Source organism: Alexandromys fortis, unplaced genomic scaffold, assembly GCF_014885135.2.
Source record: "Alexandromys fortis isolate MF-2015 unplaced genomic scaffold, M_Fortis_MF-2015_v1.1 scaffold_6, whole genome shotgun sequence".
Taxonomy (NCBI): domain Eukaryota; kingdom Metazoa; phylum Chordata; class Mammalia; order Rodentia; family Cricetidae; genus Alexandromys; species Alexandromys fortis.
Genome location: NW_026067902.1, coordinates 18,861,931 through 18,889,820, shown reverse-complemented (window position 1 = coordinate 18,889,820; position 27,890 = coordinate 18,861,931). Strand labels below are relative to the sequence as shown.

Below are 27,890 nucleotides of genomic sequence, written 5' to 3'. Positions count from 1 at the left end.
CAGTTAGTGAGTGCGGGAAGAGCTGTTATCAATCTGGTTTGTCGAGGGTGGTCTTAGGAATGACTGAAGGGATTAAAGCTGCTAGTTGGATGATACAAGAAAATGGGGTCAGTTTTACAATTGGTCACCTTGATTATCTTTAAGCACTGGGATAAAGACGCAGCCACCAGTCATGCTGAAAGGGAAAGAGTGATGTTTGGTGACTTTATGGTTAGGCATGTGCTCTCAGTAGATGACGACGGTGATGATGACGATGATTTTGAGGTGCTGGAGGGAGTAGCCAGGGCCTTGCTTGTTAGACAAGTGCTCTGCCACCAGGCTATGTCCCCAGCCTCATTTTTTGTGATTTGTATGATGATGTTGTTTTGATCTGTGCAGAGATGTTTATAGAACCATCTAGATTTGTGCCCATTGTGCCCCATTGTTACCACAGAATTGCCTCATCTGATATTCATGGCCTATGAACTCATTAATGTTGTAGAAAACTCAATGCTCAGCAGCTGGCGTTGAGTCAGCTCGTGGGACTGCTTTTGTCTTCTCAAGTCTACTTCCGGGTCTGTAGGTCTGGAGACACTGTCTCGTGTTCCATCCCTTTCTTTTTGTAACTCTCTGTCCTCTCTCCCACAGTCGCCTTTTCTCTGGAGGGGCCAATGCTAGGTACCCAGACACCATTGCCTTGACTTTTGATCCAACTAATCAGTGGCTATCGTGTGTGTACAACGACCACAGCATCTATGTTTGGGACGTGAGAGACCCCAAGAAAGTGGGCAAGGTGTACTCAGCTCTGTATCATTCCTCCTGTGTCTGGAGTGTGGAGGTATGTGGGATAGGTTTGCTGGAGTAGCATCATGAGAATAGAGGGACAGAGAGCACCAAGAACAGCTTTCGGGTTCAGTAGCTTCCCTGTCATGGACCCTGGGGCTAGAGTTTGAATGTCAGTGCCTATGCATATCAGCTTCTTCTTGTGTGCCTCTGCCTAGCCTGAGGTTTGCCTCACCCTGGGCTCAGGGATCTTGGATGAGTTACTGAACTTAACCAAGCCCCAGATTCCTTAACTGTAAAATGATGTACCCAGTCCATGCAATTGTTCTAACAATGAAATGAAACAATGTAATGTAACTGAGATATTATGGCACATAGAGGGCGCTAGGTTCCCGGGCTTTTTCTCACTGTGTATGTATACCTTGTCTCCTTACACGTCAGGCGTCTGGAGAAGTCTTAGTGCTCTGTCTTGGATTTCATTCCCATTTCTATCTCCTTGAATAGGCAAAACTGCCCCCCAAATGGAACCTAACTCTTCCCCTCTGTCCCTTCAGGTCTACCCTGAGGTAAAGGACAGCAATCAGGCCTGTCTGCCCCCCAGTTCCTTTATTACCTGCTCCTCAGACAACACCATCCGCCTGTGGAACACAGAGAGCTCTGGGGTACATGGCTCTACCCTGCACCGAAACATCCTCAGCAATGTGAGCCAGAGGCTTGGGTCCCCGTTTCATATTCAGCGCCCCCCATGCCTACAGATTTTGACCTTGTTTTCAGGAACCAGCTTCCCCAGTCTCGATCATTCAGCTTCTGTTTGGCTGGGCCCTGTGAGCCAAGGGCTGATCTTTACCAGCAGTCCTCGGCATTGCAGCTGTCCTGCTGGGATTGCCTCACCCATGTCTTCCTCCCTAGGATCTCATTAAGATCATCTATGTGGACGGGAACACTCAGCCTCTGCTGGACACTGAGCTGCCTGGAGGAGACAAAGCTGATGGGTCCCTGATGGACCCCCGAGTAGGCATCCGTTCTGTGTGTATCAGCCCCAACGGACAACACCTGGCTTCAGGAGACCGCATGGGGACACTTAGGTAATGTCAGTTCTGGGCTTGGTACTGGTTGTCTCCCATGGTGGCTGGGATAGTTGGGTCCTCAAGGACAGTGCTTTAGGAGGGGTGTTTCCCCAAAAACACTCAAGAACAAAATATTTATTCCCTAAAAGGGAAAGAATGAGCTTACGGTGGGAAGCTCAGGAAAAGAAGTCTCAGCAAGTAGGCATGGTTAACAGCCATGTGCAGCATGAGGAAACCGTGGCACAGTGTTCTAAGGGCATGATTTTTTTATGTTTCTGTGGCATTCTTCAAAAAAATGCATATAACTCAGGTCACTCATGAGTTAAATGAGGTACATACAACAGAGTAACTGTCAGTGTTCATCAAAAATGTCAAGGTCATGAAGGTAAGGAAAGATGGAGAAACTATCACAGACTACAGGAAACTAAAGAGGAGTGATAATTAAATGCCATTGGGATTCTTGTAAGGACCATGGGAAAAATGGTGACACAGGAATGATATTTAATTAATCACAAATGCCCTGGCTCTTATAATGTGTTGTTGTTATGCATATTAATTAAGAAGAACTGGACAAGAGAAATATAGAACATTTGTACTATCTAAAATTTTCTTTAAGCTTTAAGGTATTTTTTAAAGGTGGGGAAGGATGTAACAGAAGGAGGTCCCTCCCTTTGCAGCCTGACAGTGACTTCTCATCCTTGCAGGGTACATGAACTGCAGTCCCTGAGTGAGATGCTCAAGGTGGAAGCCCATGATTCTGAGATCCTGTGCTTGGAGTACTCTAAGCCAGACACAGGTAAGGTCCAGCTCTGGCACAGGGCACCTCCTGCCCTGCCAATGCCATTTAGAACTGTCTTGGCTCCTGATTATCTTGAGTCCTATAATCTTTTGGATCATTCTGTCTCTGTAGGACTTTAAGAAAAGAGTGTGTCTTAGTCAGGGTTTCTGTTGCTGTGAAGAGACACCATGATCACGGCAACTCTTACAGTCTGGAGGTTCAGTCCATTATCACGGTGGGACATGGGGGCATGCAGGCAGACATGGTGCTGGAGAGGTAGCTGAGAGTTCTACATCTTGGAAGTAATAGGAAGTGGTCTGAGTGTCATACTAAGTGAAGCTTGAGCAAAAGCAACCTTAAGGCCCAACCCCACAGAGACACACTTCCTCCAAGAAGGCCACACCTCCTAATAGTACTACTCCCTTTGGAGCCATTTTCTTTCAAACTAACTACCACAGGGTAGCCCTGTCCTTGTTCCATGGTTATACAGCTATGAGACACCATCTCCTTGGGGCTCTTTACTGGGCATCATTAAGAGTCTGCTCATGTGAGCTGATGGGGTTCTTTCCAACTTGAGGTTTGAAGCTGCTGGCGTCAGCAAGCCGGGACCGTCTGATCCATGTGCTGGATGCTGGGCGAGAGTACAGTCTGCAGCAGACTCTGGACGAGCATTCATCCTCCATTACTGCTGTCAAGTTTGCAGGTGGGGCCTGGGAAACGGAGGCTGTACATCCCTCCACCTACCACCTTGTCTGCTGGTGGGGGGGCAGGGGAAGGTATTGGAAAGTACCTGAGAGTCATGAGGCTAGGTGGGAAGACAGGTGGAATACAGAGTCTGAGTCAGACAGGCTGGCCTGAGGGTGAGGACGTAGGGTTAGTGGAATACATTCTGTTTTAATTGGTTGGTCCACCATGTAGAGTAGCTAGATTGGGAGAAGTAAGGGAAGGCAGAAGAAAGGCTGCCTTCATATGGTGGAAGCATCCACGTCCCTGTCCCCCATAGCTAGTGATGGGCAAGTGCGCATGATCAGCTGTGGCGCAGACAAGAGCATTTACTTCCGAACTGCACAGAAGGTAAGGCCACTGGGTGTCCCTGACAGGGCAGGGGTGGCAAGAGGGTCTCAGGTTACAAGAGGTGAAGGGAGACAACGCAAGCTCTGTGACCTGGTGACGCATTGGGTGTGGCCTGCCCACGTCCTCCCTGCTGCAGTCTGGAGAAGGAGTACAGTTTACGCGAACACACCACGTGGTACGGAAGACAACCCTCTATGACATGGATGTGGAGCCCAGCTGGAAATACACGGCCATCGGCTGCCAAGACCGAAATATTCGGTGGGCATTCCCTTCTCAGACTTTTTCAAAAACTCATTTTTAATTTATTTATTTTGTGTGGGGCGGCAGGGAAGGGTGTGCACATACCATGGTGACATCAGAGGACATGGGTCCTACAGATCAAACTTAAGTCATCAGGCCTGGCTTTACCCACTGGGTCATTTTTCTGGCCTCCACTTCTCAGACTTTGGGGCCACATTCTTTCATGCAGCTCTGTCCCCATATTTGTCCTTTTGTCTGGGCCTTTGACCCTCTTTGAGGCAACAAAGTGCCATGCCTTACCTGAGAGTGGTCAAGAGGGTCTCCCAGAATGGGATGAACGCTAGGTCTGGCCACCTGTGCTGTACCCCACCTAACGCGAGCAGTCCTTCCTCCACAGCATCTTTAACATCAGCAGCGGGAAGCAGAAAAAGCTGTTTAAAGGCTCTCAGGGCGAGGACGGCACTCTCATTAAGGTAAGGGCCAGGCGGCTCCAGGATAAAGAGGTGCTGAATGAAAAGGGCGTGGCTTCCCCACTTTTTCCCTGTGTCTTCCCAGGTGCAGACAGACCCCTCAGGGATCTACATTGCCACCAGCTGTTCTGATAAGAACCTCTCCATTTTTGACTTCTCCTCAGGCGAGTGTGTGGCCACTATGTTTGGTCACTCAGGTAAGTGCAGCACTCACCTCCCCATCCAGAATTCTACTTTGTTCCCTTGTCTATTGCCGCCCTGTGACTGCCCATCTGCCCTGGGAGGAGACAGTTGACCGAAGCAAGGGTAGGAAGCCCTGCTGGCAGAAGGGGACAGTGTGGTTGGTATTTTCCCCTTCCCATCCAGACTCTCAGAGCAAAGGCCCCTAAGTGTGGTTAGAGCCTGCCCCTGCCCTGCAGACAGTGCCCATCTTCACTGTAGAACAGGCAGGGATTTGGTTAGGCTTCCATGGCAGTTCAGAGACCATATTCTTTACTCTTCACAGAGATTGTCACTGGCATGAAATTTAGCAATGACTGCAAACATCTCATCTCTGTGTCAGGGGACAGGTGAGCTCATGATGTCTCTGGGAAGTGGGTCTAAATAGGGATAGTTCTTGGTGGAGCCTGACCTGGCAGTGGAGGGTGGCTTGGCTCTCTTTACCAGTACATGGGAATTGGGAAAGACTGGCGTTGCTGCTCCAGAGTTCTCACACATGCTGTGGCTCCCCCAGCTGCATATTTGTCTGGCGCCTGAGCTCTGAGATGACCATTAGCATGAGGCAGCGCCTGGCTGAGTTGCGCCAGCGTCAGCGAGGGGCCAAGCAGCAAGGACCAACCTCTCCTCAAAGGGCTTCTGGACCCAAGCAGTAAGTGGCAGAGACTGGCTCTGCCCATTGTCCACATCATTTGGTGTGCTGTCCCTGTTCCTCCTCCCTTAGAACCTGGTATTCAGCAGCTCCTGTGTCTCCCTAGACCTTCTTTTTCATGCATGAGCCCTCTCCCATGTTCTTGTCTTGAACTCAGGCACCAGGCTCCAGTGGCTCCCCCTCCTGGACCAGCTCTTTCCTCAGACAGTGACAAGGAGGGGGAAGATGAGGGGACTGAAGAAGAAGAACTGCCAGCTCTACCCATTCTTGGAAAGAGTACCAAGAAAGAGCCAGGTTTGTGGCAGTCAGGGATGAGGCAGATGGCACAGCTGGTGTAGTGGCTAGATGAGCCCCATCTGGACCACAGGCTAAGGAAACTGGGCCATCACAGTGATCACACTGGGAAGGGGATGCTGTGGGCTCCTGGTCCCAGAGGTGGATAGGTGGGAAACACTTCTGACTGCCTGTTTCTGTCTAGCCTCGGTCTCGAGTCCAGCCTTGCTCCGAAGTTTGTCCCACTGGGAAATGAGTCGGGTAAGTGGCCATCTCTGAAATGTGCTTCCAAGGTCACTGGAAGTGAAGGGGTAGCCTCTGAGTCCCTTGCACCTCATGAGGCATTTGGGTATCAGATCTGCCCACATGCTCCAGTCTGTCTCCAAAGAAGGCCTTATGTCTAGTCTGGGATGAGGGCTAAGGGAGCACCAGTCCTCCTTCTTGTATCAGATGACTAGCTGTTCTAGAGCAAGTGTCTGCCTGGCTGGCCGGGAGCTCATTGAGATCCACAGGGCCTTTGCCTCTGAGTGCTAGAATTAAAGGCCTGCACCACCACGCTCTGCTTGAACAGAGCAAAGCAACAGTAACAGACACGCAGCATGTGCTGGGGAGTAGAAACGTGCTGAGTCACATGGTTGGGATGAAAGTCCAGGAAAGCAAGGGTCCAGCAAGTAGAAGACTAGGGACACTATAGTTCTGCAGACCCCAGTGAGGAGGTAAGTTCAGAACGGTCAGAGGGAAAGGCTACAAGACCTGTGGCTGTGACTGTTGCAGAGTGGCAGAGAGGGCAAGATCTTTTCAGCAAGCCCCAAAGCAGCCCAGCCCTCGCATGTTCCAAGTTGGGATTTTGAGTCTAGCGCTCCGTTGATGATGTGGAATCTGGTACTCTCTGGCTATGCCGGGCCTCAGTTCTTTGTTGTTGGTTTGTCCTTACTGCTGTGAAAAGATTCAGGGTTCTGATGGGTGTCTTCAGAGAACAGGATTATTTAGAACCCTAGCTCTATATAAGACTCCAGGTAGAGGTAGAAACTAGAAGGGTTCCTATTTTAGATATCCTGTCTAGAATGCAGCTCAGAGCATGTACTCTAAAGCCAGCCTGGCTTGCAGGCCACTTATTGTCCTCTGTGAGCTTGGGCTAGTCACTGAAATCTGTGCTGTGGTTCCGTCCCTTGTAAGACCTGGGATAATGGTGTGGCCTTCTCTGTAGCCTTGCTGTAAAGATGAAATGAACTAGTAATGGAAGGTGCTTAGCATGCAGACTATATGTACATACATGTTTGTTTATTGATAGTGTGATTCTAATTATTACTCCTTTTTCACCTACAATCACCAGGAGCAAGAGACCATGGAGTTCCTGGGCTCAACCCCTGTAGCCAACACAGGACCCAAAAGAAGAGGGCGCTGGGCTCAGCCAGGTGTGGAGCTGAGTGTTCGTTCCATGCTGGACTTGAGACAGCTGGAGACCTTGGCCCCAAGCCCTCGAGGCCCAAGCCAGGACTCACTGGCTGTGTCCCCATCTGGTCCTGGGAAGCATGGTCTGCAGGCCCCTGCGCTCTCATGTGCTGTCCAGGTGAGCTGGCTTTCTCCAGCCAGAGCCCAGCCTGGCTTCTGCTGCCTCTTCCCAGAGCTGGAGTACTCTGCTTCCTCAGAATTGGTGTTCACCAAATCCTTGCCAACTCTGCCTCCTCTCAACACTCTCTTCTCGCATCAGCAGCCCTCATAGGTGCCCCTTTCTTTGTGTTTTCAGAAGGAAAAGGCCCCCCGGCTTCAGGCTTCCCAGCCCTGCTCCTGCCCCCACATTATTCAGTTGTTGTCACAAGAAGAAGGCATCTTTGCCCAGGATCTGGAGCCTTCACCCACTGAGGAGGGTATTGTCTACCCGGAGCCCAGTGACAGCCCCACCATGGATACCAGGCAAGGGTTGTGCCCTGGCCCGAGCACATAAGGCCATGAAGCCCTCTGAGTTTTTTCAGTTAGGCAATGGTTGGCCTCCAGGCCCTAAGGGTTTGCCTGCCACCTCAGTGGAGCTGCTGACCCTGGCTTACTGTTTTTCCTTGTCTTTGCTGCCTTCCTGGCAGTGCGTTCCAGGTGCAGGCTCCAAGCAGAGGCTCCCTAGGAAGAGTCTACTCAGGCATCAGGGGCTCGGAAAAGCACAGTCCCGACAGCGCCTGCTCTGTGGATTACAGCAGCAGCCGGCTCTCCAGTCCTGAGCACCCCAATGAAGGTAAGGCTGCAGTGTGAGGAAGGGACTACTGACTGAAGCGGGGGTGGGGCACCTGTGACAGATGGGTACAGTCGGATGCCTCTCCCCTCCCCCACATCCAGACTCTGAGAGCACAGAGCCCCTAAGTGTGGATGGCATCTCCTCAGACCTTGAAGAGCCAGCGGAGGGTGATGAAGAAGAAGAGGAGGGAGGCACTGGCCTCTGTGGGCTACAAGAAGGCAGCCCTCATACGCCGGACCAGGAGCAGTTTCTAAAACAACACTTTGAGACTTTGGCCAATGGGTCTGCTCCAGGTGTGGTCAGTGGGCCATCCTTTAGTCAGTGGAGTCTGCCCGCCTCCCTTCCATGCCTACCTGAAAGGGAGGGTATGGAAGGTAGTAGTGCCTTAGGTTTCTAAGAAGAGGCAAGACCTGAGGCAAGAACTTAACTTCTGACTTAGTTCATGGTTTCTGTGCCTCCTGCAGGGGGTCCAGCACGGGTCCTAGAAAGGACAGAGTCTCGGAGCATCTCATCACGGTTTCTGCTGCAAGTGCAGACCTCCCCCCTCAGGTATACCCCACGTGGTTTTGCTAGCCTGGTGCTCTTGCACCTGGCACAGCATATAGCCTTCTGTCCTCTTCCTAAGGGTACAAAGTGCTCCTAGCTTTGGAACTAGTGGCTTCACCCAAACCCTGTCTTGCTTTGTGATTGTCCTCTCCTGGTGCCTCTCTGTCTATGAGAGCATCCGGCTATTTTAGAGGGAGGAAAACACTGAGCCTTCTCTGGACCCGTTCTAAACCCTTTTTCCCTGTAGGGAACCATCTTTATCCTCCTCAAGCTTGGTCCTGATACCAAGATCTGACCAGGTGTCACAGGTATCTGGTGACCAGCTGAAAGGCAGTGGTGCCACTCCCCCAGGAGCACCCCCAGAAATGGAACCCTCTTCTGGCAACTCCGGCCCCCAGCAGGTGGCTCCTGTGCTGTTACCACGACGGCGTAACAACCTGGATAACACCTGGGCCCCCAAGAAAATGGCTCCTGGCCGCTCCTTAGCTGGACTCCAGAAAGCCCAGTCTGTGCACAGTCTCATACCACAGGGTACGTAACCTGGTGTGCTCCGCTCCAGGCTGTGGGAAACACGGCCATGGATGTGGGCATGCTGGAGGAAGGAGAGCCCAGTGTGGCCCTGGTGTACCTCTGTGCTTGTCACTACATGTCCCTTGGAGTGGTCATGTTCAGAGGGAAAGTAGCAACTAGGGATTGAGCCCTAGCATTTGGCACACCTTCCCCACAACATGACCTGTATCTGTCCCCATCTTCTGTGCAGATGAGGTGCCTTCATCACGTCCACTGCTCTTCCGAGAGGTGGAGGTCCAGGGCAGCTTAGGATCCCTGCCACAAGCTGATAGCTACCCATCTCAGCCCCACTGCTGCCAGAACCCCACGACCAGTTCTGCAGCCAAGCTAGCTCGTAGCATTTCTGTTGGGGAGAACCCGGGCCTGGCGGCTGAACCTCAAGCTCCTGCACCAATGCGAACCTCACCACTCAACAAGCTAGCTCTGCCTAGCCGGGCTCATCTTGTCCTGGACATCCCCAAACCACTGCCTGACCGTCCTACCTTGACCACATTCTCACCTGTAACCAAGGGCCGAGTCCATAATGAAGCAGAACAATCCGGATCCTTGACGAGCCTAGGAAAGGCTCACACTACATTGGAAAGGCGGGCCTGTCTAGGGGAGGGTACTACTCCTAAACCTAGGACAGAGTACCAGACTCATCCTGGCCCCAACCACCCCTGTGCCCAGCAACTGCCGGTCAGCAACCTCCTCCAAGACCCTGAGAGCTTGCAGCCCCCATCCCCTGAGAAGACTCCTAACCCCATGGAATGCACCAGGCCAGGGGCAGCCCTGAGCCAGGACTCAGGTGTGCACAGCTCCCCAGTCTCATCTCTCATCCTATCTTCTTCCTGTCTCTGTTGGCTGCTTTCTGACTCCATCTCATGCGTGTGCATCCAGCCTTGGGCGTTCTCCGTCCTGTCTGTTCCTGTCTTGGTCTATAAGTCACACTCCTGGTGGTGTGACACTCCTGCCACCCTTCATGATCTCCCTAGGATCCACTCAACCCTTTAATGTATTCCGTACGCTGGGGCTGGTTCTCGGGCTGGAGCTAGGGCTGGCTTTTCCTCTAAGCTCTGTCTGTGTGGTGTCAGGAAAGGTGTTGGAAGAGAATGGGCAAGTGGCAGGGCCTGTGGGCTGGCGGGGATTACAGCACTGCTCTGAGAGCCCCGAGTTGGGATGCCTGAATGAGCAGCTGGACCTCACTGGTGTTTGTCCTTCAGAACTGGCCTTGAGCCTGCAGCAATGTGAACAGCTTGTGGCCGAGCTCCAGGGGAATGTGCGCCAGGCAGTGCAGCTCTACCGCTTGGTGAGTACTGGGCAGCAAGCGGTGGGAAGACAGCCTGTCGGCAGCGCTCCGTGCTTTACTGCCGAGAGAACAGCATCAGGGTTCTCCTACACACGGGGGTGGGGGAGCACTCAGAAATATCCCGAGAAGCCAGGTCAGGCCTCAACCCCACTATCTATTGGTCATTTCTGGCCAAAAACTGGGGCACTCAAGATAGGGTTGTAGCTTAGAACATTATCTTGTTCAAGAAAACCCCAGTTTGTGCCTGTTGTCTCAGTGTAACTATTAATAGTATGCTTTTTCATATCCCAAAATGGTGTGGGCTCTTTAGATATAGAAAACGATTTAACAGTACCCACATCTGAAGGAGAAGTACAGCCTGGGTGGGTTGTTGGGAAAAGTGGTCAAGAAGAAGTAGATGGTTCTGCTCATCTGGAGGGACCTTCATCTGGGTCACGGATCAGAGTAGCTCTGATCGTACTGATGCGTGGAACTACTAGCTAGTCCCTTCTGGGCAGGTTAGGCCTATGTGGAGCCCCCTTTCCTGTACCCATTCTCCGCTGGTTCTCCACCTCACTGGCAGTGCTCTTGTTGCAGGTGACCAGCTGTAAGACTCCTTCAGAAGAGCACAGCCGCATCTCCCGTCTCCTGAGGGACACCTTCTCTTCAGTGAGGCAGGAGCTAGAGGCCCTGACTGGGGCTGCGCTATCCAGCCCGGGTGGCAGCCCTGGGGCTGTGGGGGCTGAGCAAACTCAGGCCCTGTTGGAGCAGTACTCAGAACTGTTGCTTCGAGCTGTGGAGCGGCGTATGGAGCGCAGACTCTGAGTTCCAGAAGCCCATCCCGAGAGAAATGCTCCCACTCCAAACTGTAGCCCTTCTTCCACTCCTCAGAACCTGTGAGAATGTCTGGAGTGGATGGCAGGGATCCGCGCTCAGAGGCAAAACAGCTTTCCCAGCTGCTCCTCATGGGGCCCCTGTATTTATTAATTTATTTCCCTGACTGTTGCCTCACTTCCTTGAGACTCCTGCCTCTAAAGCCCCTCCAGTGGCTCTCATGAGCAGGGCAGTCTTGAGTCTATGTCATCTTGGTGCTGTGAGGGTAGGAGGGCAGCCTGCCTCATCTGGGGACATCGGAAAGGGCTGGCCTTCTCTTCTTAGAAGCCATTTGAAGTTACTTCAGGGATCAGCTCCCTGGGGTGGAGCATACACAGGGTACTCGGGGTAGAGATGAAAGGCAATGTGCTCTTTAGTGCCCTAAGCCAACTGTAGACCCTTGCCTCTACCCCTGCACCAGCTGCACTCTCCTGGCTGCCAAAGCAGGCATGGTTTTCCCCAGTTCCTGGCAGTCCAGAAAGGTAGAGCTGCCTGGCCCTCCAGGGGATTCCCAGCCCTTAGAAGACTTGAGTTGTATCAGGACCTGAGCCCCCACATTCCACTCCCGTTCTCCCTGCAAGAGAGCCCAGCATTTTCTACCCCCATCCCTTTTTTTCTTTGTGGAGCCAGTTGTGGGATCTTGCTGCAGGACAGTAAAGCCCTCTGCTGGGCAAACACAAAGCCTGGTCTACTTTCTTCGACCCTTTAGGCTTTCTTAATTCTCTAACCCTGGTCTCTAGAGAGGACTACTGAAGCCCCAGGGACCACTTTCTCCCTCTATCCTGGGCAATGCGCAATCAGGAACCTGTATTGGGAGTTCCCTCATGGTTTACAGGGCACTGGCCCATCTTCCTAGGACTTTGGCCACACACACACACACACACTGTATACACAGTTGAGTGTTCATTGTTAGAATACTTGCCTGGCTGGTACATGTACCTGGTTCTTCACATTTGGCCTCAACTTTACTAGCCTGGCTTCGCTAGAACTCCTATCCAGAAACATGAAAAGGAGCACACTAAAATTCTGGGATCTTGGTTGTCCGCAGCCAGGCTGACATGAGATGGCTATGGGACACCTGGCTCATGGAGGAGGCTCTTTTTCAAAGGCAGTGCTGGGTGCCCAGAGATACTGAATGCTGAAGATTGTGGAGCGGTGGGTCTGGGCAAGAGACAAGCTGGAAGAGTGATAGGTGGACAGGCAGGTGGCAGAGGTAGGGGACAGAATTAAGGTCACTGTTAGAAGGTAAAGAGAAGGCATAGGCAGGTTGTAGGTAGGGACAGGTAGTGATGTAGTTACAGAATTGGTGAGTATGTGTCTCTGGGCCCTCCTTCCCTCTGCATCAGGTATGGCAGACAAAAACCTGCCGAAGCGCCTTTCAAGCTCTGGAGGCAGAGGCTAAAAAACGGTTTTAATGGGTGCTTAGCTTTGGAGGTTCAGTTGGAGTGTCCTAAGCATACCCAAACCATGTATTCCCTTTTTTTTTTTTTTTTTTTTTTTTTTACTACCCGCCTGGCCAAACTTCTAGCCCGAAGAACAGTATCGGCTAAGGGCCGACCCGTTGTCATCCAGAGGATTAGAAATCCGCCCACTGCAATAAGGCTGCCCTGACTTGCCAGGTTCTTAGAGGGTCTTAGCCAACGTACCCTTCTCGAGGGAGCCGGTGTTTCCCTGCGCCTCTACCCTGCACGGATGGGGTCTTGTGGCCAGCGGCGCTTAGTTTCCTTTGCATGTCTGAAGCCTCTGGCAACAGCTGCCCACGTCCAGATTTGTCCCATCCCAGTTTTGAAAAGCCCCTTATTTATAACTTTTATACTGTGGCGCCTGTCTCCTCCTCGGCTGTACGGGGCGGGGCTGTTTTAATGTCTCGTTTGTACCGAAATATGAAATTGTCAATAAACACAATCGTTTGTTAATTGGCTAGAAAACCCTGAAGCGCCACATGTCGCACCTCCTGAGGGGCGGGGCGAGGGCGGAAATGGGGGCGGGGCTGGGAGCCTAGAGCGGAAATAGGGGCGGGCTCTCTTCCAGCGGGCGTCATGGCGGAGGCGGCACTGGACTCTGTGCGGAGGGCGTTGCAAGAGTTCCCGGCTGCGGCTCGCGGTGAGTGGCGTCCGCGTGGTGACAACGTGGAGAGATCCTGGGGTACCGGAACTCAGATCGTGTGTGCATGAGTGGCCTTCTGGTGGCCACACATTTCGTGTGTCACCCTTCTCTAGCTAGTGGACCAGCCCTCAGCTCACGGTCGCACGTCCCGGTGCCTTCGTGGGGTGCAGTTGTGGGTTTGTTCACAGCCCAGCTCCGACGGTAGTCGTGCCGTTCTCAAAGCCAGCCGGGTGCTGAGTCCCTGTGCTCTGCATTGCTGCATTTTTGGTACCGAAGACTCTTTAACCTCAAATATCTCGGATGCTGGTGGGTTCTGAGGAGAGAAGCGGCTGACTGGGATCATTTGTTCAGAGCGAACTCCAAGCTTTGAGGATTGTAGAGACCCACCCAAGCAATACTGGCTGTTTCACTACTCGGTGTTATGTTCCTCCACGATCCTCACTACCTCATTCCTCCTCCCCCACTCTTTACTAAGTCGTTTCTTACTGAACAGTAGTGCAGACACCTCTGTCTGTATGCAATGTAAATAAAGTAAGCTTCACTGCCACCCCCTTAGCTGTCCAGAAAGACAGTCCTGCTAAGCATTCTTCGCTGCATCGGGTCATAGAGGGCATTCCAGGTGCCTCTGCTTCAAGTCTGCTTCAAGTTCACAGGTGCTGAAGACACCTGTGAACCAGGGTACCCATTATTGATAGGCGTGCAGGTATTTTAACCTTTTGTTTTCAATAATTCAGCTGCAAATACTTGGCTGTTCACTTAACAAAGTTTAAGTACCTCTGTGTGCCAGAATGTGTGTGTTCAGTGTGTTTAAATTTGGCAGCAAACGTCTTTATCTACCGAGCCATCTCACCAGTCCGAGGGTATTTAGGTCTGGAGAGCCTGCTAGCTGAGTGCATAAAGTACTTAAGCACATGATGACCACACCTGATGAGGATGTCTGCCGCTGTTCCAGAGCTGGGAGGCAGAGTCTGGAGGACCCAGACTCTGGATTCATGTTGACTTTTGTCAGTTAAATTCTTAACCGAATTGCTGGGTCACAGGAGTTGTTTGGAGTGCAGTGTGAAGCTCTAGTGGAGAAAAACAGCTCTTCTCGAAACGAAGCGCAAACAAAACTGGTATAGTTAAAACCCAAAGGCTAGATGGGCAGTTTCACACCAGCTGTGTAATGGTGCACGCCTTTAATGCCAGCACTCAGGAGGCAGCTGCAGGCGGATCTCTGAAGCCAGAGCCACTTCCTCTCCCGAAAAACAAAGCAAGTCAGTTTCTACTCATTTTTAAACTCCAGGGTAGAGTAATACAGTGGTAATGTTTTTCTAGCATGTAGGAGGCCCTGGGTTCAATCCCAGGCATTGCAAAATAGACCCCAAAAAGCAACTTAGTTGTCCTGAGCCCCAGTTCCCATCTAAGATTACTGCTTTGGGGGTCTGCTTGGTGATTCTTACCTCTGTTCAGGACAGCAAGTACATGACTAGCTCTTCTCCGCAGTTTTCGTGGGCCCACCAATGTCTCTCATGTGGTTCCCAGGTCCATTAAAGACACTCACTTTCTGACTGATCGCAAGGGATTGCAGGTGGCATGGAGATGGAACGACGAATGGGCGTGACCTTGGGCAAAATGAAGGCCGTAGACATTTGTCTGGGGTTTGCTGATTGGTCCCCAAGTGTTTGGTCAGACAGTAAGGCTGAACATTAACAAAGCAGAGCACTCTGCTCTCGTAAAAGCCCAGAGAGGAACAGCAGCCATGAAACCCAGCCGGAGTCAAGGGCCTGTGGTCAGGGTCAGACATGAGACAGTAGCAAACCAGACTGGAAAACATGTGCTGGACTTAGTCGTGGAGCAGCCTGAACGCAAGCAGGGTGGACTGCATTCTGCCAGGGGCAGCAGCGAGCCGTCAGAGGAGTCTTCACTAGGTGCACGACAAGATGGGATTGCCTTTCGGGTAGATGCGCTTGAAAGGGAGTGGGGTCCCACCAGAAAGAGCAGTTGGTTCGCTGCAGCAGCAGCCAGGTACTGCGGGGCACTTTCCTTTGGCTTTATGTTTGCTGAGCACCCACTGCGTGCTAACCCGCTAGAGATGCACCAGGAACCATGGCGATCGTTCAAGCCATTGTGCTTCCGTTCTGAAAGAGACGGAGAATGAGTAAATAAATGGGCGAAAAGCTATCCAGGGTCAGGTAATGAGAAATCCGTGGAGGAAAACTAAATAGGCAAGAGATAAGGACTGTTCTGACAGGTGACAGGTTAGTTAAAAGGGGTGGCCAGGGAAGGGGGCCTGTCAGTGTGACCAGACCCGGAGCAGCAGAGGGAAGGAAAGGGTGGTTTGAGAGACAAAGAGGTACAATCTACAGGATTTCGAGATAGCCAGGCCAAGGGCAGGACTGGGGTAGGATACATCCAGAGACTGCAGAGCCAGGTGTGGTGTCACACCATCGTCAGCAGTATCATGAGTGTCCGCTAAGTACTGCATGCCGCATTCTGGGATAGTAAACACGTTTTCGGGAAAGTGTACTTAGCTTCTTTAGTAGAATCCTGATTTCTGTGAAAGCAGCGCTCCCGCGCACACAAACAGGATGTCCTTGAACTTGTTTTGTAGCTGAGGTGGCTTTGAGCTGGTGATCCTACTTCCCCCTCCCAGGTGCTGGGTTTGCACCTGTCAGCCACCACACCCACTTAAAATGTCTCTGTAGGTGGCGCAGTGGCCAAGTGTTGGCCCAAGGTGGCTGAAGATGCTGCTGCTGTTGCCGTTGAGACGCAAAGCTCAGCTCAGCCCCTGCCTGACTTCTGGTGTTGTCACATGGTAGTTATCTCCCCAGACAGCTAGGCCGTGACCTGCTTGAGGTGACGGGATCACCCGATAGCCACAGCGGCCAGGCCCCATCACAGTCAGCCTGTGGCCACCAGCTCAGCGACGATTGCTTCTTCAGGGCAGAGAAGTGAGGGGTCGACCCTGCAGGCTTCCCTGGTCAGCCTTGCCTAGGGCGTCCATGATGGAGGATTTCTTGTGCAGATAGTGTGACAGATGGTACCACCCACTGATTTCAGGCCCCCGCTCCTCATTTTTTTCTTAAGACCTCAGTGTATCTCGTGCTGTGCCCTACCTAGATGGGCCCCCAAGTCCACTGTGCTTCTACCGGGACTGGGTGTGCCCCAATAGGCCCTGCATTATCCGCAATGCGCTGCAACACTGGCCAGCCCTCCAGAAGTGGTCCCTCTCCTACTTAAGGTAAGGTTTCCCTTCTGGGGCAGGGTGGACCAGTGGCCATTAGCAGCAGATTACAAACCAAGGACTCATTCCTTCAGAACCACAGTGGGCTCCACAGAGGTGAGCGTGGCTGTGACCCCAGATGGCTATGCAGACGCTGTGCGAGGGGACCGGTTTGTGATGCCCGCAGAATGTCGCCTGCCCATGAGCCATGTGCTGGATGTGTTGGAGGGCCGGGCGCAGCACCCAGGAGTCCTCTATGTGCAGAAGCAGTGCTCCAACCTGCCCACCGAGCTGCCCCAGCTTCTGCCAGACATTGAGTCCCATGTGCCCTGGGCCTCTGAGTCACTGGGTGAGTGGAGGGGCAAGAGGCAGGGGGCATGGGGATGAAGTGGAGGGAAAGGGGTCAGCTTGCTTTCCCATTTTCTGCCTTTAGTTTTGGTTCTATGGGATCAGGTGCCACCTGGCTGCTCTCCCTTCTGCCCCAGAGGTCACATTCCCAGCGTCACCTTCTCCCAGACTCCTTGGCATGCCTGTGCTCCCGCCCAGATTTCTGAGTAGCTGCCCTGTGCGTGGGTCATCCTAGGCCTGGTACTAACTCACTCTGTCCCACAGGAAAGATGCCTGATGCCGTGAACTTCTGGCTGGGCGAGGCAGCTGCGGTGACTTCCTGTAGGTGTGGGGAGGGAGCTGATGGGGCACAAGAAGAAAGGTGGGCCTCGGAAGGATTAGCTGTCCTCAGATTTCTTTTGGTATTTTGGGACTAGGACACCATAAAGGGTCTCTTGAGAGTGGGGACATTGGGGACAGGGTACACCATACCCTCTAGGTCTTGAGAAGCCTCTTCAAAGTCAGATAGGAGAGCAGGGCTTGGGATGTGGAGCCTGTTGGTTCTGCTTCCCCTCCTGATGAAGGGGAGTCCATATTCAGTCTCTGGTTGCCAAGTTCTGTGATGCTTGCTAGAGTCCTCGGAGTTTCCGAGTCTGCCGATCCTGTGTGGGCTCTCCCTCTCTCTGTAGGCTCTGTTGGGGTGTGGTGCTGAGGGCAGGCTGGGCTGCCTTCCTCCCCTCAACTCCAGGCCTTCATGTGTTGGCAGTGCACAAGGACCACTATGAGAATCTGTACTGTGTGGTCTCCGGCGAGAAACACTTCTTGTTACATCCTCCCAGTGACCGGCCTTTCATCCCCTATGGTAGGTAACCTGGTCTAAAAGGAGCTGGTAGCCAGTGGTGGAGGGCGGGCAGTGGGAGCCCAGGGCGGGCTGGATGCCTCGGCCTGAGGTGTAGCCTCAGGTTCCCAGCCCTCTGGTCACTGTGTGCAGGGAACCCTGGACCGGCTATGGTGGGGAGAGCCTGAAAGGCTGCTGGTCATTTTTCTCTCTGACCTTGTCTTCAGATGTGTACACACCAGCAACCTACCAGCTGACCGAAGAGGGCACTTTTAGAATGGTGGACGAGGAGGCCATGGAGAAGGTGTCTGTTCTGTTCTTGGGTTCTGGGGAAAGGGTAGGCTCCTGGGGAGTAGGCACAAAGGGTCTGGGGAGGTGACACCCCACTCTGAAAATCCTGAGTCTGTGGCTCCTCAAGTAGGAGAAGGGACAGAGCTAGAGATCGTGGGATCCTCAGAGCCTGCTCCCAGGCAGCTGCTGTGTCTCTAGGTGCCCTGGATCCCACTGGACCCCCTGGCTCCAGACCTGGTCCGGTACCCCAGTTACAGCCAGGCACAGGCCCTTCACTGCACGGTGCGGGCCGGTGAGCTGTTGTACCTGCCAGCCCTTTGGTTCCACCATGTCCAGCAGTCCCACGGCTGCATTGCTGGTAAGGTTACCCAGGGCAACCAGTGCCCAACAAGGTATTGGCTGGGGATGGCTCCGACCGAAAAGAAGGGCCCTCACCTCCAGGTCCCTCTCCTCTCCACAGTGAATTTCTGGTATGACATGGAGTATGACCTCAAGTACAGTTACTTCCAGCTGGTGGACTCCCTTACGAGGGCCGCAGGCCTTGCTTGACTGATGGGACCCTCACAGACACTGCAGAGGACAGCCCGTGTTGGGGGTTGATTCTAGAAGCTACCTAGAGTTTGCCTATGTACTGGCTGCTGCCGGGGTTCCTGCGTGGGCTGAGATCAGCCTTGAAGAAACTTGAAATATAGTTGGAGGGCCTCACCCAGGCAGGTCTGGGTGAGGGTGCCCAGGAAATTGCCACATAGGGACAAGGAAGCATGGATCAGGTACAGCAGGGCCTGTCACCGGTGCTATGACCTTGGGTGAGTCAGTGCGTGTTAGCTTCATTCCCCCACTGTAAAGTGGAGATAATAATGGCTCTGGCTCCCAGGGCTGTTGTGGGGATAGACATGGACCAGCATGGAGGAGTCAGTCAATAAAAGATGGCGCTGATATTTTTGTTCTCATGCTCCCTGTCACAGTTGCCTTCCATGGCCTGCCAAGGGCTTAAATGTTCAGGTAAAAGTTTCAGGGTGACCCTGATTGAGGGGTGCAAGCCAGATCCTGGCTTGGGATGCTACCCACACAGTTGTGTTATAAGTGGCTGGCTGGAACTTGATTGGTTCAGGGCCACCAATGCTGCCTCTAGCTTGGTCCCAGACTGCTTTTCCTTCTCCAGTTCCTGGGGAGCCGGCAGATCTGGAGCCCTGAGAGTGACCCCTATTCTAGAAGTCTAAACAGGAAGGGACGGGAACCTTGTGAGCTGCTCTCTGAGGGAAGAGCTGATCTCCACATCCAGACCTCTCCTCACTCAGCTGAAGAACAGGGAGAGCTCCTATCCCGTCATGCCAGCCCACAGGCCTCATCTCTGGCCAGCCAGCTCCAGGGGTGGAGGCAACCGAGACACGGCTTGGCTTTGAAGAGCTGTTGATGTGAAAGCCACTCCCCTTTACGGTTGATGGGGCCCGAGGTACTCTTCCAAGATTGCCCAGGGCTCCAGTTGCAACTGGGCATTCCTGTCGTACTGGCACCAGGAAGGTTGCGAAAGGACCACGGCGACATGATGCTCGGGCCCCACTGCTCACTGCTGTTCTGGGGAGCCATGGTCTGCTGGCCTGCTCAGCCTGTGGCAGCAAGTTCTCCTGGAACCCCTCTAAGTTAGGGCTCGTTGGGAGAGTGGGGCCTCAGGGAGCCTGTGCTAACTCCAGGGGTGTCACTGATTCCAGCATCGGCTGCAGGTGTCTCACTTCCTGGGCAGGTGGCTGGGTCAGCAGTGGGCGTGGGGCTTGGGTGGAGCGGAGGAGTCTGTGGGAGGGACTTGAGAGGAATGTGTGGCCAGTTGGCTCACCTCGGCTCTGGGTTTAAAGCTGACAGTCGTTGGTCCTGTGGCCACTTCCCCCATCATACCTGTTCCCGTGGACTTGATCTCATGGCTCTGGTAAGGCTCCAGAGGGCACTGAGCTCCCATTTCTGACTTGGCTCCCCATGTAGGGCCTGGTTGCTACTGTTTCTAAGAGGAGCTGTGGGCTTTTCTAAGCAGAGGGAGGGATGCTTTCCAGCTTCAGGATCAGACAGAGTAGAAGCCAGGAGCAAAGCCAGAACTGGGATGGGGTCTGTCCTGGGAACTCTGGGGGATCTTAGCCACTGTTCTGGGGGCTTCAAAAGAAGTAGCTGCTCCATGCCTCTGGCATGTGGGAGCCCGGGGGCCGCGTCAGAGATGAACTTCCTCAGCTTTGCTCCCAACCATGGAGCTCCCTGAACTTGACCATTGGCACCTTTCCAGAGAAATGGCTGAAGACCAAAAGGGAAGGACCAGGTGGCACAAGCTTCCCCTGCCTGGGCACACTGGCAAATGCCCACATGTCCAGAAGCAGAGGGGATTTGGAAGGAGCTCTGGAGACCCCCATCAGATCTGGAGGATGGCAGTGTGGGATGGTCTGGGCTGGCAGCTGCTATCTTGACCCAGAACCCATCCCCAGTATGGGGTAGATAGCACCAATTACAGTTCATGCATTTGCCTGAGCCCCAATGTAGTCCTTTCTTTCCCTCGACACAAAGCTGCTTGGTGGGGTGGGGTGGAGAGGTGAGGCAATAGGATAAAAAGCAGAAGGAGCCATACCCATTAAAAGGTCAGCTTGCCCGTGTTCCAGTCCCAGCCATGCCTCAAGAGAGTGGCCTCAGTTTCCTTCCACGGTTGGTCATGGTCATAGCATCCTTAATAGGATGTGTGACAACTGAGTAAACACACTCAGTCCTTGGTATGTGGCTGGCACGGTGTGGTGTTTAATTAGAAGGTGTCATCGTGTAGATTCAGTGTCTCTTGTCGCTCTGGGATTCTGATGGGTGAACTTTAAGAGACTGTCCCAACCTCCCCGTGGTCGTCACACCTACAGCAAACCTGCCCCATCTGTCCGCAGGCAAAGGTGGCGGGGACATGCCTGCTCACTGTACGTGTCCTCCAGGCTAATGGCTTGCCTTCCAAGGACCTAGGTAAGCACACTGCTTCCCTGGCCCTTAGCTGAGCCCAGAGAACAGGTGGGGGCTGATTGAGAGGAGTTAGTACCTGTGGGAGGGGCTGGTAGGAGGTCCTGCAGGGGTCCACTGGAGAGAAGGGTCCCAAAAGTGGCAGAAGGCTCGGCCCTGTGGATACAGCATCTCAGGAAGAAGGAAATAGACTCAGTGGTAGGCTGGGAAGGGTTTTTGATCATTACAAGACATGTGCTCCTCTTTCCTGCAGTGACATCCTCCGACTGCTATGTGACTCTGGACCTGCCCACAGCCTCCAGCCACACGCTCCAGACACGCACAGTCAAGAACAGCAGAAACCCTGTCTGGAATCAGAGCTTCCACTTCCGGATCCACAGGCTGCTCAAGGTAGCTCAGGCCCTGAGTCCACCCTTGCCATTTCCCCTGTGCCCGTTACCACATGTCCCCTGCCCTGTTAGCCTCCTTCCTGTATAAGCTGCCACTCTCTCGCCTCTTCCAGAATGTCGTGGAACTGAAAGTCTTTGACCAGGACCTGCTCACTAAAGATGACCCCGTGTTGTCAGTGCTGTTTGACGTAGGGACTCTGCGAGCTGGGGAGTCTCGGCGCCAGAGTTTCTCACTGAGCACTCAGGTACAGCTGTGTGCAGGGAAGTGGGGTGGGGGGTAGCTCTGAGAATAGGGCTTCAGAGGTTCCCCTGCTTCAGGGAGCGGCTCGGGCCTCCCAGGCAACTTTTCACCAAGGAGCAGTCCTGTCCTCAACTTCTATCTCACCTCCTGATCAGAAGCACAACTTCTTGGGAATAGTCCAAGGCCTATAGACAGAGTCGTGGAAAGGGACAGTGGCTCTTCCCCAGCTCTATGGCCTCAGCATCTCCCACTGCCATCTGGGTTGATGGTGCCTCTAACTTGCTTCTCTTCCAGGAGGACGGGCGCCTAGAAGTTGAATTTCGGCTGCAGAGTCTGTGAGTAGGGGCTCGGGAGTGCCTGGTGGGTGGCAGTGGAGACTTTCCTTCTGGGAAGGGCAGTGCAGCTCACCGAGACTGGTACCCCTCCTTGGTAGAGGAGGGGTGCCTGGGCTCTTGCAGAGAGTCACTGGGGACCTCTTTCCAGGACAGACCGTGAGGAACAGCTCGTCAGCAATGGCATCCTCGTGGTGAGTGAGGGCCTAGGGCTTCCCTTGGTAGCTCATTTCTCTTGCTGTCTGCTCTTCTCCCAAGCTGAGTAGGCGCACCATAGCCTGGGTCGTGTGGGCTGAGTTGTGGACCTTGGTATGCACGTTCCCCAAGGGAATAAATCTCAAGAAAATGCTTAATGACTGAGGGTGATATAACAGTGTTCTGGGGAGAAGGGGTCCAGAGAGGGGTGCAGTGTGTATCTAAGGGGATCTCTTGACCACAGGCTCGGGAGCTCTCCTGTTTGAATGTTCAGCTGAAGAAGACAGGTGACCCAGAGGGTGAGTTCATCCTCCTTCGGTGTCCCTTCTGCTCTCGTTCCTGTCTCTTCCTCCATGCTGAGGGGGAACCCAGTACTGGCTGCTTTCAGGGAGCAAAACTCCTGAGGCCAGTCCACGCTGGGACTCTCCGGGCTCCATCTCTCCAGCCAGACCATGTCAAAGAGGGACTTCCCTGCACACTTGATAATGAATTTGGTGAACACAGATCCCCTCCTGAGTTTCTCCTCTGGTTCCCATTTCTAGGGTCAGAGAGCAGAGTTCAACTTGTGGTTGCTGGGTCCTGCGAGGGCCCACAGGCTGCCTCTGTGGGCGCCAGTTCTTACCGCTTCCACTACCCAGCCTGCTGGGAACAAGATCTGAGTGTTCATCTGCAGGTAGCGCCTTACTCCTGAGACCCCTGGAGCCCCTCCTGTTCCCGTCCCCGCCACAGGGAGTTGGTGGGGTCTTTGCTAAGGTCCCTTCTCCCCCTACTCCTAAGGATGACCCCCAGGAGCAGCTGAAGGTACCATTACGCACCCTGCCCTCTTCAGAGTTGGTGAGGCTCGTCTTCCCCACGTCCCAGGTAACTGTCATAGAGAAGCTGGGTTCACAGGCCTATCACTGGCCTGGCCTTGGAGCAATCAGCCTGCTTTTGTGGCTGCTCCTCCCTTCAGGCTATGCCCTCAGACAATCAATGGGTGGAAGTATGGACCCTGGAAAAGTGCTTGGGGCCCAAGGGTTCTTGGGATGGACTGGGGTGCACTGAGGCCACAGTGGGTGGAAGTAGCCAGCCTTTCTGATCATGGTACTCATGGTTTCCAGGAACCACTGATGAGGCTGGAACTGAAGAAGGAAGAAGGGTAAGAAAGAGCCTGCCTGGGGAATGGGAGAGCAGGAGACAGTGCCCAGGTAGCGTGGGAGAGGATCAGCAGCTCCTGGGTGCGGGGGAGGAGGGCTTTGCATTGGGAGGAGGCTTCAGTGTGCATAGGCCCTTCTCAGTGTTCCCACTTGAATTTGCTACAGTGCGGGGGCGGGCCCTGCCCAGCACACAGCCTGGGAAATTCAGGGTCAGTATCTGTCTGGATAAGCAGGCAGGGAGGCTAGGACACCAAGAGGAAGAGGGAGGGATGAACCTTGGCATGGAGGCTGTTGAGAAGGGACCTTAAATGGCCTTCAGAAGAGGGAGGGTGGCTTTTCATCACCAATAGGTGAGCCAGTGGGCCTTTGTTTCTGCCCCCTCTGCCATCATTTTTGGAGCTGTGGGTGAGGAAGAGATTTGATGTGGAGGTGACAGCCTTAGTCCCATGGTTTGCTCTGCCAGGTGCATGGCTTTGGGTTCTCCCTCCCCTCACTCCACAGCAGGAGGTGGCGAGGGCTGAGAAGGGAGGAGAGAGGGCAAGGGTCTGGCAGGTGAAGTCAGCGGTTCCTTTTTCTGTGAGGGAGCTGAGAACTGCTTCCGGACTCTTCCTTCTCCTCAGACCAAAGGAACTGGCAGTGCGGCTGGGCTGTGGACTCTGCCCTGAGGAGCAGGCCTTCCTAGGCCGGAGGAAGCAGGTGGTGGCTGCTGCCCTGAAAAAAGCCCTACAGCTGGACCAGGACCTGCAAGATGACGAGGTCTGGGGGCTGAGCACTACTGGGTGGAGTTTTCCTCATGTCTGCTTAGGCCCAGGGCTGGGAGGGTTGTGTAGCCCGGAGCTGGTATCAGCTCAGGCTTGTCGTCACTGGCAAGCCATGCCTGCCCTGTTCCTCTTCCTCGATGTTATCAGGGTGATACATCAGGCACTTGCAGCTCAAGGGTGGGAGTCTCCACATAGGCCAACCTGTGCTCTCCCACCATCACTGTGGTGATGTGGCTGATGAGACACCTGGTATGAGAATGGTCTCCAGAGGTTCAGACCAGCCTGAGTTGGCTCCCAAGGGAATGACTTCCAGCACTGGAGAGCAGGGCCTTTTGGAGACTTTCACAGGAGCCTTGGTGGCTTCTAGAAAGTGATCTCAGGCTCCTTGTGGGCTGGCACTTGTTAGGCCATTCTTCTGGAGCCCCAATGTTTGAAGCAATGAGGCCTTTAGTTGTTTGTTTCTGACTAGATCAACAGGGCTAACTCAGAGCTGGTCCCAGGACTCAATCGCATCTTGACTGACTGGCCCCTTGACTGTCATGTTTCCTCCCAGAGTGTAGCTTTCTCTATTCCTTGGGCCTTTTTTGAACCTGGCTCTCATCTTCCAGATCCCCGTGATTGCTGTTATGGCCACTGGCGGAGGGATCCGGGCCATGACTTCTTTATATGGGCAGCTAGCTGGCCTGAGGGAGCTTGGTCTCCTGGACTGCATCACCTACATCACTGGGGCTTCAGGGTCCACCTGGTAAGCACACTGGGGGCAGAGTCGGGAGGGCTGTAGTGAAAGGGACTTCCTAAGCCCCGTGGGCCCCTGCGCAAACTGCACGGATGGAAAAAAAATGCTGGCAGTAGAGCGCAGTGTGCTCCAGGGAACAAGAAGGTGCTGGCCAGACCTGGCCTTCAGGAGAAAGTCAAAGACATGAGAAGTCCCGGTGGAGGATCGTTTGGTAACAACAATCCCCTAATCCTAAGCTTTGGCTTCCCTCAGGGCATTGGCCAACCTCTATGAGGACCCAGAGTGGTCTCAGAAGGACCTGACAGGGCCCACCGAGTTGCTGAAGACCCAGGTGACGAAGAGCAAGCTGGGTGCCTTGGCCCCCAGCCAGCTGTGGAGGTACCGGCAGGAGCTGGCTGAGCGTGCCCGCCTGGGCCACCCGAACTGCTTTACCAACCTGTGGGCCCTCATCAATGAGGCCTTGCTGCATGATGAGGTAGGGAGAGGTGGGCCTGGGGTTGGTAAAGCCGTCTGGAAATGGACCCATCTCAGGATGCTACGTGGGAAAGACTCCCAGCATCAGGAAGTGGAGGGCTTAGGTCGAGCTCCTCTTTCCCTCAGCCCCATGAACATAAACTCTCAGACCAACGGGAGGCCCTGAGTCGAGGCCAGAACCCTCTGCCTATCTACTGTGCCCTCAATAGCAAGGAGCGGGGCCTGACCACCTTTGAATTTGGGGGTGAGTGGCTTCAGACCTGGGGCCCATGCTCGTATGGGTGGTAGGGTTCAGTGTGACTAGTCGTGTATTGAAAAGTTGACTCTGATGCTCTTGTCTCCTGATTCAAGTACCAAAGTCTGTCATCCAGCCAGCTCCTTAAATCCCATGCTTGTAACAAGGCCTGAGTCTCCCACTCCCCACACTACCCTGAAATAGAGTGAGTCCAGGGTGGGTGTCTGGGAGCCCAGGGTCCCTGGCTCCATGTCTGAGCTGTGTGTTGTGCTCACAGAATGGTGTGAGTTCTCTCCCTATGAAGTCGGCTTTCCCAAGTACGGGGCCTTCATCCGCTCTGAGCTCTTTGGCTCCGAGTTCTTCATGGGGCGGCTGGTGAAGCAGCTCCCTGAGTCCCGAATCTGCTTCCTGGAAGGTGAGGGGGCCTGGGTGAGAGGGAGGCCCTCCCCATGCCCGGATCTGCCAGAGGGAGGGAGGGTTTGGACTACAGCAACAGTTGAGATGTTTTCCCTGACACCCCCTTCTCAGGTATCTGGAGCAACCTGTTTGCAGCCAGCCTCCAAGACAGCTTGTACTGGGCCTCGGAACCCACCCAGTTCTGGGACCGCTGGGCTCAGGATCAGGCCAGCCTGGGTAGGTGCCTGGGCTTTCCATAGGAGCGAGGTGGGCAGCCAGCTGGGAGTATCTTTAAGGCATTGTGGACCTCAGCTGCTTACTGTCCAGGGTCCCCACAAAGATTGGGACAAAGGATCGGAGGCCTTCTTTTCCTAATGCTACCCCATCCCCTCTCGCCTCTGCAGACAAAGAGCAGGTCCCCCATCTGAAGATTGCAGAGCCACCAGCAACAGGTGGCAGGATTGCCGAGTTCTTCACTGGCCTCCTGACAAAGCGGCCACTTGCCCAGGCCACCCACAACTTCATGCGTGGTCTCCATTTCCACAAGGACTATTTCCACCACCCACACTTCTCCACCTGGAAAGGTACCTTGTGTGGTCTAGGCTCTCAGCATCCCTTAGCCTCACGACGCCACCACCTCCTTTCCTCTCTCCCTGGGGTATGCCTCTCTGGCAGGATTTGCGGGGACCATGATTGTCTTTAAGGCCTGGACCCACAATGACAGATGATGCTTCTCCCACCCCAAACCTTTGTAGCTACCAAACTGGACGGGCTCCCCAACCAGCTGACACCCATGGAACCCCACCTCTGCCTCCTGGATGTTGGCTACTTCATCAATACTAGCTGCCCACCCCTTCTGCAGCCAACACGGGATGTGGACCTCATCTTATCTCTGGATTACAACCTCCAAGGAGCCTTTCAGGTTGGGGAGATGGTGGGCCATCTAGCGTAGCCTTCTAGAATGAAAAATGAAACCTACTTTAGGATCTAGTATCTGGCCCTGCTCCCATTAGGGGGAATGACAGTGGCGCCCCCTACTGGGGGAAAGTTAGCTCTGCTCTGGGAGTAGGTATTGAGTAGCTGGGATATTTCATCTGTCTGTACCACAGTTCTCTTTGCTGTATCTAACCCTGAAGAGGTCCTGGCATACCTGCCACTTCTGGACGGCTCCCACTTTCAGAGGGCTGGCTGTTGGCCACTAACTCAGGGGAGCCCTAGAGGAGCTGGAAGGGAGGGCACAGTGAGACTGAGTCTCCAGTTTGGTGTTTGGGCACCAAGTCCCGTGCATCTTAGTGAATGCCTTGTACTGAGTACACTGGGACCCTCTAATGCCCGCTCTGCCCGCCCAGCAGCAGTTGCAGCTTGTGAGCCGGTTCTGCCAGGAGCAGGGCATCCCTTTCCCGCCCATCTCACCCAGCCCTGAGGAGCAGCGCCAACCTCAGGAGTGCCATGTGTTCTGTGACCCCGCCCAGCCCGAGGCCCCAACCGTGCTACACTTCCCTCTGGTCAACGACTCCTTCCGGGACTACTCGGCCCCTGGTGAGCCATGGCCACCTCTTGTACAGACTGGCCTCAGTGCAGGTGTCCCTAGGCCCCCTGCCCAGACTGGCCTCTCTCCACAGGGGTGCCACGAACACCGGAGGAGAAGGCAGCTGGGAAGGTGAACCTGTCTTCTTCTGATTCCCCGTACCACTACACAAAAGTGACCTACAGCCAGGAGGATGTGGACAAGCTGCTACGCCTGACGCATTACAACATCTGCAACAACCAGGAACGGCTGCGGGACGCCCTACGCCAGGCCGTGCAGCGGCGCAAACAGCGCGCCCAGCAGTGCAGGTCTGAGTGACAGCTGGGGGTCCTTGGCGGGGTTTCCATCTGGGAGCCTGTGACCCTCCACTCCTTCCCCTTCTGCTCTGACTTGAAGACCGGCCTCACCAAGTGCCCCAGAGCCTCTGGGGACTCTGATGTCCAGGCACAGCTCCAGAGACACGTGTCTGGAACCTCCAGGGGTGGCACTGAGCCTGTGAGCTGCAAGGAGAGACGCTAGGGCCTAGCACGCGGAGTGACTTAACTCACCCCTGAATGGGACGGTACTGGTTGCATGACAGGACACTGTGACATGTTACAGGGCCTCTTATAAACGGGAGATGTTCGGGTGGCGTTGTCCCAAGATTATCTGTTGTACCAGGCTGTTAGTTCCACAAGACACTTGATGTGAACTCCCCTCTGGAAAATTCCAGCCCTGTCCA

At 54.0% G+C, this 27,890-nt stretch overlaps 3 protein-coding genes across 5 annotated transcripts in view; all 3 read left to right on the top strand.

The window, feature by feature from the left end:
• The window catches only part of Mapkbp1 (mitogen-activated protein kinase binding protein 1), a 54,621-nt gene extending 41,693 nt beyond the window's left edge, over positions 1 to 12,928 (top strand). For both annotated transcript variants that reach the window (XM_050133144.1, XM_050133151.1), the window contains exons 9-30: positions 628 to 817; positions 1,317 to 1,463; positions 1,672 to 1,847; positions 2,534 to 2,625; positions 3,185 to 3,310; positions 3,611 to 3,681; positions 3,818 to 3,939; positions 4,319 to 4,394; positions 4,477 to 4,588; positions 4,897 to 4,960; positions 5,125 to 5,259; positions 5,417 to 5,553; positions 5,738 to 5,793; positions 6,866 to 7,102; positions 7,280 to 7,446; positions 7,611 to 7,756; positions 7,858 to 8,049; positions 8,221 to 8,305; positions 8,550 to 8,833; positions 9,063 to 9,659; positions 10,075 to 10,160; positions 10,737 to 12,928. In XM_050133144.1, the coding sequence (XP_049989101.1) occupies positions 628 to 817; positions 1,317 to 1,463; positions 1,672 to 1,847; positions 2,534 to 2,625; positions 3,185 to 3,310; positions 3,611 to 3,681; positions 3,818 to 3,939; positions 4,319 to 4,394; positions 4,477 to 4,588; positions 4,897 to 4,960; positions 5,125 to 5,259; positions 5,417 to 5,553; positions 5,738 to 5,793; positions 6,866 to 7,102; positions 7,280 to 7,446; positions 7,611 to 7,756; positions 7,858 to 8,049; positions 8,221 to 8,305; positions 8,550 to 8,833; positions 9,063 to 9,659; positions 10,075 to 10,160; positions 10,737 to 10,964 (3,526 nt within the window). In that variant the 3' untranslated portion in view covers positions 10,965 to 12,928. The remainder of the gene's footprint in view (positions 1 to 627; positions 818 to 1,316; positions 1,464 to 1,671; positions 1,848 to 2,533; positions 2,626 to 3,184; positions 3,311 to 3,610; positions 3,682 to 3,817; positions 3,940 to 4,318; positions 4,395 to 4,476; positions 4,589 to 4,896; positions 4,961 to 5,124; positions 5,260 to 5,416; positions 5,554 to 5,737; positions 5,794 to 6,865; positions 7,103 to 7,279; positions 7,447 to 7,610; positions 7,757 to 7,857; positions 8,050 to 8,220; positions 8,306 to 8,549; positions 8,834 to 9,062; positions 9,660 to 10,074; positions 10,161 to 10,736) is intronic.
• An 80-nt stretch (positions 12,929 to 13,008) lies between these two features.
• On the top strand, positions 13,009 to 18,386 carry Jmjd7 (jumonji domain containing 7). Its single transcript, XM_050133172.1, has 8 exons — positions 13,009 to 13,115; positions 16,188 to 16,341; positions 16,419 to 16,672; positions 16,936 to 16,992; positions 17,417 to 17,512; positions 17,716 to 17,792; positions 17,978 to 18,137; positions 18,240 to 18,386. Exons 1-8 carry the CDS (start codon positions 13,052 to 13,054, stop codon positions 18,326 to 18,328), a joined length of 951 nt encoding a protein of 316 aa, XP_049989129.1. The 5' UTR covers positions 13,009 to 13,051; the 3' UTR covers positions 18,329 to 18,386.
• A 25-nt stretch (positions 18,387 to 18,411) lies between these two features.
• Positions 18,412 to 27,797, top strand: Pla2g4b (phospholipase A2 group IVB). 2 transcript variants are annotated; one of them, XM_050133167.1, is made up of 20 exons: positions 18,412 to 18,549; positions 20,680 to 20,752; positions 21,000 to 21,136; positions 21,249 to 21,380; positions 21,671 to 21,711; positions 21,860 to 21,902; positions 22,148 to 22,202; positions 22,446 to 22,576; positions 22,681 to 22,764; positions 23,004 to 23,041; positions 23,660 to 23,795; positions 24,409 to 24,545; positions 24,789 to 25,011; positions 25,137 to 25,254; positions 25,523 to 25,660; positions 25,774 to 25,878; positions 26,046 to 26,225; positions 26,397 to 26,563; positions 26,994 to 27,180; positions 27,264 to 27,797. In XM_050133167.1, exons 1-20 carry the CDS (start codon positions 18,541 to 18,543, stop codon positions 27,485 to 27,487), a joined length of 2,358 nt encoding a protein of 785 aa, XP_049989124.1. In that variant the 5' UTR covers positions 18,412 to 18,540; the 3' UTR covers positions 27,488 to 27,797. The 2 variants fall into 2 exon arrangements, with proteins under 2 accessions (XP_049989124.1, XP_049989118.1); XM_050133161.1 differs by lacking the exon at positions 18,412 to 18,549 and adding an exon at positions 19,590 to 19,700.
• The last annotated feature ends 93 nt before the right edge of the window (positions 27,798 to 27,890 follow it).